Consider the following 14,378-nt stretch of genomic DNA (forward strand, 5'->3'; position numbering starts at 1 on the left):
GCTCTATAATTTTCTGTGAACCATGATGATCCAGTAAAGCACCAAACCTTTTGCTTCGCTTTAAACACAATGAAAGTGCTTTGCTGCATTGACACTCGGCTGCATAAGAGGCAATTAAATATTTAGATAAGAGTCCTCAAGTATATAGTTATTGAGAAACTGTATTTACTTTTAGCAAAATTAGCATACTTAAATACGTACATGTAACATCTGCAACATTTGCTCACAATACAATGCAATGGCATGTAGAGACGTCAGAGTTCATTCTTTTACAGGAGCTCAGCTAAAGGTAATTAATTTTGTTGACAGGCAAACAGGAAACCTGGTGTGGAACACTGCAGTATCACATGCAATATTCAGATATCTTCTGTAGCACTTCCAGTACCTGAACTGCACTGTGGAATTTAAAACTATTCCTAGACTTCAGCAAATGTTTGGAATGAAACAGGTTTGCTGGGGTTTTACTTATCACCTGAATAGCTAATTCAGAAAAGTGTAAAGAAATGAGAAATGGGAGTGGTTTAAGCAAGCATGTATTTCCTTTAGGTATATGCCAAGAGATAAGTGATGGAGATTTTACTAGCAATAGCTGCTATAAATGTGAAAGGCTAAGTAAAGCCACCTCAAAACATGCAGCATACCAACATCTCTGATTAGCAAAGTCATATGGCAAGATCAAAGGGAATTACTAACGAGCAATTTATGACACGAACTCTTACCACTAAATGATCACATGGTAAACTTGAAAAGTCTGATCCTGGAAAACTGTTTTTTTTTGTTATTATTCTTATTTAAAGAAAACAGATCTCACAAAGAGGCTTGAAGATATATTACATTCTTTAAAAAGACGTTTAAAGCTTCACAGACAATGAGTTTTTTGAGAATATACTACTGCTGTCACAGTATTAGCAGTATATGCAGAGAATTTCTTTTAAACCTGTGTTTAATCCTTCTTCTAAGAGGAAAGTAATCATAAAGGTTTTTTTGCAAAATTTTATACTGAATTTTTTTTTTTTTTAATGCAGAGTAAACAATATCGTCACTATGAGTAGAAATACATAAAGATATATTTTCCAATTATTTCTTATTTCTCTTGCAGGAGTAAAGATTTATTAACTACTATGTGAGGGAACATGCTTTTAGTGTTCAGGGAAATAACAAGAAATATTGTTGAATTCGACGGGAAAAATGACATGAATGTAGGTACAAAGTTTAATTTCTGGCTATTTATTTACTACACCTACTCATAAACCAAAGATATTCAAAGAAGGACAAGTCTATATCTACTTTAAAATGAAAGTTATCAAACAGCCTACGTGCCTCATCTCTTTTTTTTTTTTTTTCCTAGGATATAATTATTATACAAAAAAGAAGTAAGTTTGACTTATCCATCCTGATTATTACCACATTTCAATAAAAATACCCTTAAAATCTAGGCTGCACTTTAGACCAATAAAATTTTACAGACTTCTTAAATAATCAGCTTTGAATTAAACAGCCATAAAAAAAACTTTTGGCTTATTTTTGGCCATGTCAACCTAATTTCACATAAGCAGTGCAAATCAAGGTATGATTAGCTGTTCAAAGCATAATTATTCACACTAAAATAAATCTTGCTGCTGAGTACAGCAGCCTTTGACATCAATAATGATAACTGAAGAGGCAAATTCCATTGAGACAGTTCTGCTATTATTTCACTGTGCTTTAGGCATTAGAGAAAAAACCCAAAGTGTACAGCTCATGGGTTGTTATGTATTTCAAGGTCACTCATTCAAATCCAAATGATGAGAAAAAAATATTATTTTTGATAGGTGATAGATCATATAAAACAAGTCTTAATGTAGTGATGTGAACCAAGTGTTCCTGTGAGAACATGCATCATGTCAGCTAGCAATTTGATTAGCAGTAAAGGAAAAGCATCAAAAGAATAAATGGAAGTGGAGGATACACTACTGTTTTGATGTATACTACACATGGAAACTACTCCATAAATGCACAGAATTTGGTGAAATCAGCTATAAATCTGTTAACAATAAAGTTACTAAAACTACTTATACGAATTGTAAGTTTGAGTCAAAGCATCAATCATCTGTACTAACTTCAGTGGAGCTGTTAAGAGTATTTATCAGGATAGGGATTTGCCACATGATAGCTGGCAGTTTAATATAGACAAACATCCAGTGGAGAAAAAGAAACCATTAAAAATAATAACTTTAGATCCTACATTTAATAGACAGTCAATCCCTGATTCACAGAGATGCACTTAACTGGGGAGGAAGGGAGGAAGAAAAAACAACCACCAAACCAGAAACAAGGAATAGAGTTGTTAAAGGACTGGGAAAAGACAGCCAAAGAAAATAAAGGGTTTGAAAAGTATACAGGGAATATACAATCTAAAAGAGAGATTGAAAGTTTGGATTTGATCAAGGAAAAGGAAATTTTGAGTTCATAACCATAAACTACTTATTAATTGAGAAGATATGTTTGAATATATCAAGCAGAAAGAACCAAACTAACAATAATAAATTCTTATCTAAAGAAAACTATAAATAGATTTAAAAAAATGACTTGCCTGAAAACCGAGGAGTTTTTCACTAGGCTTAATATGTCTCTGAAATTCACATTCCACTGGTTGTATTACTTTGATGCCATCTTCATAAAAAACATAAAACATGTTCCCAATTCCCAGACCTTAGGAACAAAAACACATTGAAATGTATGAAATTAAAAAATGACAAAAAAAGAAAAACCTTGCCTTGAATTAAAAACCTCATCACATTTTTGGTATGAAACCAATTTGTTCATGCATACAGTGCTAATACAGATCGTCCTATAGGATCTTTTGTTGTAAAACTAAAAAAAAAAAGCTGTTACATTATTCAGAATTTTACATAGTCTTCTCCATTTGCAAGACACTATTTTTATGCATACAGATCTAGAAATATATAGTTTGACAGCTGCAGTAACAAAAATGATCTTGTGAAATCATCTACGCTGAAATCAAATTAATATAAATTCTCCAGCATTTTTATTTTTGTCTGAGGGATGGGTTAGGGTTAGGGTTAGGGTTAGTGTTAAAGTAATTTATGGGTTAGTGTTAAAGTAATTTATGTATAACATTGAAAGAGAAGTTCTGAATATTTATTATAAACCCTTATTTGAAATTTCTTTCAGTCAGAAAATATTCTCTAATGTATATTATCGGAATGCCATTGGTAGGCAGATAGTCATTCAAAGTTTGAAGGGCCACAAATGTTTATAGAACTATGCAGTACTTCTACAGCAATGTTGCTGACTGAGAGCATGATGTAAACTCTTTGTGTAGCATGAAGTCTCACAATACCTGAGGTCATGCTCTTGACCACAAAAAAGGACATTCTCCTTAATTTATCATAGAATTATAGAATACTTAGGGTTGGAAAGCATCTTAAGATTATTTAGTTCCAAGCCCCTGCCATTGGTGGGGACACCTCACACTAAACCGTGTCACCCAAGGCTCTGTCCAACCTGGCCTTGAACACCGCCAGGGATGGAGCATTCACAACTTCTTTGGGCAACCCATTTCAGTGCCCCACAACCCTCACAGTGAAGAACTTCCTTATAGCTATTCTAAACTTCCCCTGTTTAAGTTCAAACCCCTTACCCCATGTCCTACCACTACAGTCCCTAATGAAGAGTCCCTCCGCAGCATCCTTATAGGCCTCAGTTGCTGGTTTGCTATGTAGATGCTATGATGATCGGTTCATATTTGTAAAATTCTATGAAGAAAATCATAATACTCATAAAATTACCACTATAACAAACTCTGACCACTAAATTGTTGGCTACAATGATAAAAACAAACACATACTGTGGATACAGGTCCAAAGTGTCTCTTGACATTAAAAGCATTTGGCATAGGGACAAGGGAATAAAACCCAGGAAAAATAAATTTGAGTCTGAAATTGTACTTATCCTAAATTCTGAAGGAAAGCTTTCTACATTAATAGAGAACAATTCATAATATCCAATAAAATAATGAGAATATTAAGTGGGGGAGGAGGAAGTGTGTGTTTATATATAGGTGTATATGTACGCACATACATAAAAGTTCCCAGTCCCCAGTAGGAATCACAGAGGTAATACAGAGCTTTAAAACGTAGTAATATGCATTGGGTTGTAGAGATCTATAGCTGAGCAAGTGACTTCTTGTATCTTGGTGACAAACAAATGTGTGGACCTGGCTGGGGAAAAACAAGGCTTTCCCTTCTCTCTGGTCTCATTGGCTAAAGTGCATTACCAGAACATGAGGAAGTAAATTAGCTGATGGCCCCAGGTGATAAAGATATTTGATAAACAGACTCCTAGAACTTTCTCCTCAGTTATCAATAATCCAAGGCAGGCTTTCCCATGCACAGGTATTCCTATGTAGTAACCCAGCCTAAACTTTTAAGGTTTTATTTCCAATGTCTGTATAACAATGTCCAACAAATCGTTCTTCAAAATCAGTGAGGCAGGCACAGTAAGAAATGTCCTTCCATTTCAATACTAGTTAAAGAAATCAGTTAATATAAGGAACCTTTACCTGCAGATCCAATGAAATAATCCCCCCTTCCAAGTTCTTTTTACCTCAAAACTCTTCCTTTGAGCATATATCTACAAATATCTCTACAAATATCTAATCTATACAAATATCTGATCACCTAGGCAAGACATTTCTTCACAACTACAGGAGCTACTCCTACAAAGACTTTTGACCTAATTTTGCAGCCTTCTTCGCATGAAACCAAAACCAACACAGCTCATTTATGATACAATGCCAGAAGCAACAAAAATAAACACAGATATATTAGCCTTATTTACACTGAATCTATATTTAAAAATGGCTGATTTGAAAAAAAAAAAAACAAAAGGTGGTGGTTTTGGCTTTCTTTTGAATATAGATTAATATATGGATATATTTATGTGTGTGTATTGTATTCTTATTGTAATAAAAAATTAACATACCTTCAAAATCCTTCCAGATTTTCTGACATTTACTCTTTTTACACTTACACAAGCAAGTAGTCTTTTGTGTATCTCATACAGAAATACGCACTCCAGGATCTAAAGTCAGTCTAGGATTTCACAAGCTGAACTGTCCTACTAATCACCCATCCCTCCCTTCCTATCTGTTAATACTAAGACAACAGAAGATGACAGAGCATGCATGATCCAGAGAAGTGACTGGTGATGCTTACTGGCATCTTCAGGGCATTGCTCGCTTGCAAATGGATTTCAACACTGCAACCAGTAACGGTACTTGTTGGAAACACAAGGAATGGCCTTATGTTGTGATGAGAAATGCAAGAGAGATCAAGAAAATCTGCTCTAGAAGATGATACTTCACATTCACAATCTCTATTATAAATTGCTTTCTGTTAAGTTTCACAATAGTCACAGAGAAATTTGAATGCCTTTACCATAAGCACTCTGGTAAGCTACTATCTTTAATTGGTCGTTATCAGAATTTAAGTGCTTTCTAGCTACTCAAGCAACACAGGACCTGACTTGAAAAGACAATCCCCTGAAAAATCAAGGTAGTGACAATCCTGTTTTCAGTTTTATCCAAGATAAAACATAAGATAAAACACAAGTGATACCTTCCCAATAATCGGTGAGAATACCATATATTTGAAACTTTAGTGTCAGAATCTTCTTGTGCATCAGTTTAATTGTTAACAGTTGAATTGTATGAAACTCTGAACATGCCATTTTTACTCTGAAAGGTCAATAGAGCAGGAGGATTACAGGTGAGCTCCACCATAATCAAGAAACTGATTGCTTATACCAGCTGAGCAACCAGTAAAATAAGAATATGAAAAATAAAACTAATTCATATTTGTAAACACACTAGAAAATGCCAAAGGTTGCTATGTAATTAGACAAGTGAAATTTCTGAATGTTTAATTGAAAATATACGTTTAAGAAATATGCAGAAATACCACTTGCAGCATGATTTCATAGTGAAGCCTGATTCACTTACAGTATTATCAATCTTCCAATGGAAATAATAGAAAAACCTTCCTATTCCTGAAATACATTATATTATTTTGTAAATTTCAACTTGAAATTAAGAATAGGCTACTGAGAGCAACAAAATGAGACCTTGTGACAACACTTCAATTATTTCTCTGCAATATGCTTTATGAAATTATCTCATATATTTGAAAGTAATGCCTGTGTTTGTCAGTTAAATATACTTTCCATGTTTTCTATGATTTTAACACCTGATACTGATTTTATTTATATTTATCTTTCAGTTGGTCACAAACCACAAACCTCCATTCCTCCTCCCAACACTTATTTAAACCCTTTTATATAACATTTATATAAACCCATCCTGAGTATAAGAAGAAAATACCTTTTCTCATTAAGCAACAACAGGCGCCTCAATTTTAATTATGATGTTTAAAGTTATAATTTTGTCAAATAAGAATGATTCAAACAAGATAAATCCCAACCGCATACAGGCTGATCGGCTGGAAGTTTTATCATGTCAGAAAAGAAAGAAAAATTAAAGATCGACATTTTAAATAACTGGGAGTGAGCCGGAAGGGCCGGGAGACGGCAGGGTTGGAGGAGGTATCGGTCAGAGCTTGGTCGGGCTGGGGGGGCGAGTTATCGGTCGGCTGGTGGTGAGATGATGTATTCTCTTCCCTTGTTATTTCCTGTATCATTATTATCATTGGTGGTAGCAGTAGTGATCTGTGGTACTTCTTTGAGTATTTGTCTGTTTTTTTTAACAGCTCATTTCCTTTTCTCTCCCCAAAAGGAAAAAAGTTCACAAAGACATGAGCATTTAAAGGATCAATTTCCACTGCATTTTTTTTCTTTAAATCTTTCTAAATACCTGGAATGTTGCAAGGGGGAACATAATTACTGTAATGGCAGAGTATGAACAAAAAAAACCCTCCAACACAGAGCACAGAAAAGGAACAATAGAGGAGCATTTCATCATAATTCAGAAATTACAAAAAAGCCATATGTATTAGTACCTTGCTCTCGCCACAATATGTTTGCAACTGCAGCATGTAAGAGAACAGAAAACACAAATGAACAAGAAAAAAAAACATGAATGATATCTCAATTCTAAAATAATTCTAAAATAATTACTGGAATAAACGTCACTACCACCTGCTACAGCCCCCCTGCCCAAGTTAACTCCATTAGCATTTATCAATACTGTGTTCATAATCCATTAAAAAATGGTGTTTGCATACACATTAATTATGCATACTAATTACAGTGATGTAATTTTCATAATATCCTTTAAGCACTGGACTTTGAAGAGATTTATTTCAGGACATAGTTATGACAGAAGCATGCAAAACTAAAATCTATCAAAGATAACACAGCCATGCTATCAAAGTTGTCATGCTGTATAATGGTTGACATTATCTTTGGAAGACCAGGATAGGAACTATAAGATGGCATGGTATCCACTAAGTGTTTAAGTTGGTTACTTCCATGAAAAAATAAGTTGCATTTTGGCCATCTTGTTTACAATTGGACCTTTGAGATCAATGAAAACTAATTATTCTAATTTTATTCTTTCTGCCTGGAGAGAATAAAATAGCAAATATAATTTTGCAAATTTAAAATATTTAGAGCTCAGCATAAATTTTTTAAAACACCATCACTGAAAAATAAAGTCTTTGTAAAGTAATGATCTTAAGAAATAGAGAAAAAATTAAAGGAAAGGAGAACATGTCTGTCTCACATATAGACATAATGGAATTGTGATGTTCATTGGAAAAAAAAAAGTTGCAAAAGCTTTAAGAAAAAGTTTGAAAAAAGTAATGGAAGACACATTATTAAAAATTATGTTGGTACAGAAAAGTCCCTCAGCTGCTGACTGCTCAAGATTAGAAAAAAGAACAACTATCACTCCAGAACATCCTGGACAATGATTTTTCCCAAGCATCTTTTACCAGACACTGCTGACGACATGACCAAGACGGGCTTTTTCCCTAAAGTAGTGCAGCATTTATCTCATTCTTGAGTTCTGAAAGAATATACAGAACCCAAAATATGTAGAAGGGTCCTTGGAAAAAGCATCAACCCACCTTCCAACAAGCTCATGATCCAGATAACTCAGGGTAACAGAGCTACTGGGCATTTGGTTTGTTTTTTTTTTCTCTTCTCCTCTACTACTTTTTGTCCTGTGATTTTATTATCTTTTTTCCCCACAAATTTTCTCCATAGAGCTACCTCATTATATGACCTCAGACACAGTATTTAAACTGTGTCATTTGGTTATGCCAAGTTAAAATTAAGGTGATGCTTAGTTTTTACCTTCAGTGCTTTGAAGTGTACAAATGAGAGATCACCATGTACGTAAAAGTAATACTGTTGCAGTGAAGTGACTGTGAATGCCAGAAGAAAAATTCCCGTTTTCCAACACATAACATCAGCGCAGCTTTCAAACATGCTCAGTCTGTGCTTTATTATCTTAAAATGGCTTAATTCTCTGCACTATTATGTGTGCATTGTTTTCAAATATTATCTTTTTCTTTAATATTTGAACCATTAGGATCCAATAAACTGCTAAATGCCAAGATAAATGGAATGAGCCATCTTGCCACTTACTCAGACTGAGTAGTAAGCCCTTACATCAGAAAGGCAAATTTCTGCTGAACTACTGCTCCGGTCAAAATGGTACCAACATATTTTACTTCTCAAGCCTTTACACTTGCTTTTCTGATTTCAGGTTATTGCTTTCAGAAGAGACTAGTTTTGAAGGAAGTCTTCATTACTTTGGCTGAGTAAGTGTGTTCTCCAGACATCTGGCTGCTCTTAATGAAACTTCTTGGTGACTAAACTGCTAACACCAGTATGACTCTTAGATTTACATCCAGTGCTGACAGCACAAAATGGATTTGATTTACTGTATATTTCAGTGGCAGACATGAACAGAGTATTTAACATACCTCTTCTAAATAACATTTGGCTGCTTATTTTTAAACTATTTGATTTTTCTCCTGAACTAGACCTTTGACTGTAAGTTGCAATCATGATACAGAATATTAATTTGATGTTTTATTGACAGCTATTATTTTTTAAATAAAGACCTAATCAGTAGATCACCAGTATTGCAATTACAGAAAGAATGGACTGAAAGTTTTCAGAGATCTTGAATTATTTAAGACAAAAAGAAAAAGGTGTTGATTTGTGTAAAAAGAATGCCTAAGAGACAACTATATCCTTATGACTTTAGAGCTACAGAAATTTTCACTGCAAGATGAAAACAACTGAAGTCTCATATAGAGATAGTATGACCAAAAGGAGAAGAAATTGTGATAATATAGTACTGCCCATCAATTAAAGCACCTACCTTGTGAGCACTATGCAACCAAGTCATTCTATATAAAAGCTGACAACTTTGAAGATGGAATGCTAAGGTGCTAGTGTTTGTTGCCCTTTGCTGAAGTGTTAAATCAGTCATTTGTACTTTGACAGATAGAACAAAGAAATAACCCTGGGGTATGCCTCAGATGACCGGCTTCTGGGTGGAATTGGTGGCACCGATTACAACCTTTGGGCCTGGAAGTTCAGCCTATTTTCAATTCACCCCACTGTCTGTGCATCTACCCTGTACTTCATCCTTTTGTCTAGATTATCTTAGGCATTTCTAAGGACAAGATAAACAACATCCACTCCTCATCTCACCCTCCCTTGCCAGTCAGCTGATTGCAGAAGTATGACCAGATATTATTTCCCTGTCATTAATCTACACTGACTGCTCCTGAAAATCTTCTTGTCTTTCATGTTTTGGGGAATGGTTTCCAGGGTTATTTGCTCCATCTCCTTCCCAGAAATCAAGGTGAAGCTGATGGGCCTATTATATCTTGGAATCTCCATGCCCTTCTTGAAGAGTAGCATCGGATTTCTTCCAGCTCTGCTTCCTCTGCCCCACTCAGCAGCAGGCCCCATATTCTCCCTAGCCTTTTTTTGCTGCTGATGTCTCTATGGAAGCCTGGTTTTTGCTGTTCATGTCCTTCACCAGAGTCAGCAGCAAAATTCAGAAGCTGAAACTTCTAACACTATCCCTGCGTGCCAAGACACTGGCTCTATATGCAGACGACAGTTCTGTTTGTCTGTGTCACCTTGTATAGTCTTTTTTCTGTAATAAAGCAAATTAATTTCCCCAGGGCAACTTGGAAGATTTTCTATAAAATTATTTTTTTCTTCACATTGTGAGGAAAGGACTATGTAATATATGGCACTTGAGGTCCTGTAAATTTAGCCATAAAGTTCTACTTCTGATCAGATTTTTTCTAGGGTTGACATAGGAAGGAAAATAAGTAATTATAATTATTCAACTGTGTGGAACTACACAGCAAATTAGATGATTTAAGATGCTAAATACAGAACACATTAATGAAAAATCATATGTATGGCTCTGAGTTATGCTAAAAAAAGGGGGGGGTGATAAAAAAAAGTGCTTTAAAAGTCCCACAGTTATTAATTTTAAAGTTAACATAGTTCACATATGCCACATGAATGTGGGGTGGCCACCATCTGAAGGCACATAAGATTTATTTGCTGTCTATATTCCTCTTTTTACTCTGTCTTATTAAAAGCTGTTTTATTACACCATTAATTCTTGGTCCTTTTATACTGACATCTAAAAAGAACCCTGTGCCATGCCTTTCCCCCCACCCACCCAGTACAGAAGAGGGGAGAATCCACATTTTCCTGAAAGAAGATTTCTTTCTTTTTTTTTTTTTGTTTGTTTGTTTGTTTTTTGTTTGTTTTAAGGATGCTTACAGCTCCATAAAATCAGTCTTCATGGTACTTACATAGCTATTCTATTCTATGTTTCTGTGCTCAGACCCAGTCTTTGATTGTCAATAGTTAACATCACATCTGAAAGCCTACTCTTCACCTTTGTTATTCATTTTCTATGTTGGCTAAACAGTGGTACATTTTTCAGTAAACTCTGTCCTTAGCACCTCATGAAATTCTGCAGCAGACTGTAAAAGCAGTATTGTCCGCTTTGGATGGAAACAACAACTGCAAAACTCCATGGTATTTCTGCTACTAAATGAATTCAAGGGTACTACAATGTTATTTTCTAAATAGAGTCTGTATCCTACTCCTCTTATCACATTGGTAATATATGTCATCAAGTTCACTTTTCTGTCTCAATAACAAATGTCAAAGTTTTCAGCTATGTCAGCTACAGTGATATTCTTCCCTACTTTTCTGTTTGCCAAACTTAAGTTTTCAAACATAACAGCTGGAAATAATGTGTGTGTATATATATATAAATATATTTCTGAGCTTGACACTCACTGAGTTTGGAAATTAAATGTACTCTTCTGCTTCCTTTTGGTAATATAATTAGATGTTCACATTATCAGTAATCAGCACACAATACTCCATATACACAGAGAAAAACGATCAGGGCAACAAGACTCAGAAAAAGAAACTTGTTCCTGAAGCACAATACTTCATTTTCTTCTAGGAACAGTTTTACCTCTTCTATGACATGCTTCACTGGCTATTATCTAAGAAAATGCTGAAGGAGCTTTTAAGATCTGTTAGCTACTTTTTTATTTTTATTTTTAAATTGAAAACTGTCATTCTTTTGGACCTATTTCATGTATGTGTGCTTAAATAACCTGAATTTTTCCTTTATAAAGGAAAACTAAATAAGGTGCTTTCATAGAATGTTATTTTGTTGCAGTGGTACTGAAACAAAGTTGTATCAATTAAACCCTCAACATATGAAAAAATTTCCTAGCTTGCTGCACTAGGAGAACAATGACGTTTAAAATGCCTTTAAGAAGAGGGAAAAACAGCAGAAAGAAATCTTCTCTGCATTATATATTATTCCAATAAATAGGGGATGAAAAATCCACTGATACCTTCTGAATGCAAATAATGATTTTTCAGGAATACAGAACCACTGTTGTTAATTCCAGGTTTTGTCTCATTGAAATACAAGCTTTGCATTTAAAATTCTTAAATATTTTATCTGAATTTCTATCAGCCTATAGCAGCTGATAACCAACAGTTTCATATCAGCTCATTGTGCTAGACTTTGCGCCCTCTGACAGGAAACTGCTGCCCCTTTCCAAGCCTTTAATCCATAATGGCAAGAGGTAGATCTAATAGAAAATAGGGCAATGAGGAAGATGGAATAGGGTCATATGGCAAAGGTGTGGAATTCAACGTTATCTTTCAGAATTGTCCCAACATAACCTGCTGCACTTTTAATTCCACAAAATAGTAATTTCAATACGTTTGAATGAATGATGTCTGCGCAATTCACTGATGGCCACCACCACTGTCAACTGTTCTGGTTAATCATATACACATCATAAAGAGAATGTATCTTTTTTTTCTCATATCTCTAATGTATAAACACATGCCCTTATCTATAACATTATTACTATTTGGTTGCTAAGCCATGCAAGTTTTTTATGATTATTTTTAAAAGAATAGTGCTAAAAGTAAAGATGAGGTTAAGGTGATTTGCTTTTTGTCAATTTCCACTACTAAGCAGAATGAATACATTTATGCATATATTTGGCTTTAATTTTATTCTAATTTTAGAATAAATTCAGATTAGTTGGGTCAATATATAAATATATGTAAACTTTTACTTGCGAAGCAAATTTTTGTTTTTTCAAAGTTATCGATTTTTTTAACTATTTTAAAAGTAATTATGTCAACACAAATTCTGTCAAAATTCCATTCTGTTCTTGTGTGACATGCAATTTAATTTCATTTTGGGTTAGGTTAACACAATAACCCAATGGCTGGCTTTATGAATATTAAACTATTATTTATCAGTTAAAGGCACTGCTGATGCTTTATATTTGGTCAAATATGCCCATGTTAGCTTACTCAATTTTATATAAATCTTCATAATGAATTATGCTGAGGTCCCTAACTCAATCCAGTCTACAATGGATAGGAATAAAATATGGTTCATGAGCTGAATTTCTACCTTATACTTGGAAGTCTGAAATAAAGTCTTTGCCTACAATGCTGTGAACAAGTATAAAATTGTTTAGCTCGACCATAAAATAAAATGCCAGCATAAATTATCTCTGAGGAAATTAGGTAAATAGGTACCATTCAGTATAAGATGTGACAGGAAGATTCTATTAAAGTTTCATAAAGCCTTTCAGAGAGAATTTAGGCCATAAATCACAGTCAAAAGGCTTTTAGTCTCATTCCAAGTTCTAGGCAGTAGAAATGCCTGGTTGCTTATGATGGCCGTAAACCTGTCAAGTCAGTAGCATTCAGATCACATTATCTCTGGTTAGGTGATAGGACTATGACATTTTGTAAAAAAGGTATACTTAGAAATAGATTAACTTAATGGCACGGAACAGGTATATTGTTTTTTTTAAATTTAGCCCTGGGACACAGTGCATGAGACAGATAATTTTTATCCTCTTTTTTGTGACTAGGTGAAGGAATCCATACATATTGCTTCACAATATATATTGATGTCAGATTGGGTGAACTAAGTAACAGTTTGTGATTGATGACTAAAAGCTACTAAACCTTAAAATATTATCAAGTACTGTCAAATTGGTCTTGAAAATTCCTTAACGGCATTACTTGATAACTTTCTGTCATGAGAGTTGTTTCCCCAAGGTGCACATGTATGTCTCAGGAAAATTTAGATAAATACTTAAGAAGTCATATTAATTGATGGCAAAGTAAACTGCATGAAAAATGCAGCTTTGGAAAACATTAAAAGAAATGAAATCATTGTAAAAAAACAGCAAATAAAATAAACAACAACAAACCCACAAAACTGTTTAGATTTAAAGTGAACAGCACAAGTTTCCATGATCTATGACCCTAGCTTGATAGAATTATACTAAATTGAAATTAAGAAGAAACCAAAGTAGAACCAATGTATCTGTCAGTCACTGAGAAAGAAAAAATGGCTTAAAAAAAAAATTACTTCAAAATACTTCACTAGTTGTGAAGATAAGAATTTTAAGTATCTGAAAATCACCCCTTAAAATTATTCCCTTGTCTTTGATGATCAAACTTTTGTTATTTTCTTGTTTTCTGTACTGTCAGACTTTCTTCTTTAGATCTGTAATTATACTCAATTACATTATTTCAATTAAATATTCCAATGCTAGTATAATTTTTCCTTCTTGTCTTTTTTTTTTTTTAGCTCACAAATGGGTTTATTTATACTCCTGAGCTATGTATTATATTCCATATTCAGCTAACCTTACTTTAACTAAAAACTGAAATTTGGACTAATTCCATTGGTCCTGAATGTAACCTAAATAAATAAATAAATGCCCTAGTGGAAGCTACTATTTATTCCTCCTCTATTTATGATTATTACTGTACTTTGTATCAACAAA

The 14,378-nt window shown here is 34.0% G+C and overlaps 1 protein-coding gene across 4 annotated transcripts in view; it reads right to left on the reverse strand.

Annotated features, from left to right (window-relative positions):
• Positions 1-14,378, reverse strand: part of FSTL5 (follistatin like 5) — a 329,565-nt gene that overhangs the window by 49,431 nt on the left and 265,756 nt on the right. For 3 of the 4 annotated variants that reach the window (XM_062610785.1, XM_062610698.1, XM_062610616.1), the window contains exons 11-12: positions 7,017-7,043; positions 2,573-2,691 (exon numbers count right to left, since the gene is read on the reverse strand). In XM_062610785.1, coding sequence (XP_062466769.1) covers positions 2,573-2,691; positions 7,017-7,043 — 146 coding nt within the window. The remainder of the gene's footprint in view (positions 1-2,572; positions 2,692-7,016; positions 7,044-14,378) is intronic. The other variant, XM_062610855.1, reaches the window with a different exon arrangement.

This window comes from Pezoporus occidentalis, unplaced genomic scaffold (genome assembly GCF_034315485.1).
Source record: "Pezoporus occidentalis ecotype Australia unplaced genomic scaffold, CSIRO_AGI_Poc_V1 ctg1, whole genome shotgun sequence".
NCBI classification, from domain to species: domain Eukaryota; kingdom Metazoa; phylum Chordata; class Aves; order Psittaciformes; family Psittacidae; genus Pezoporus; species Pezoporus occidentalis.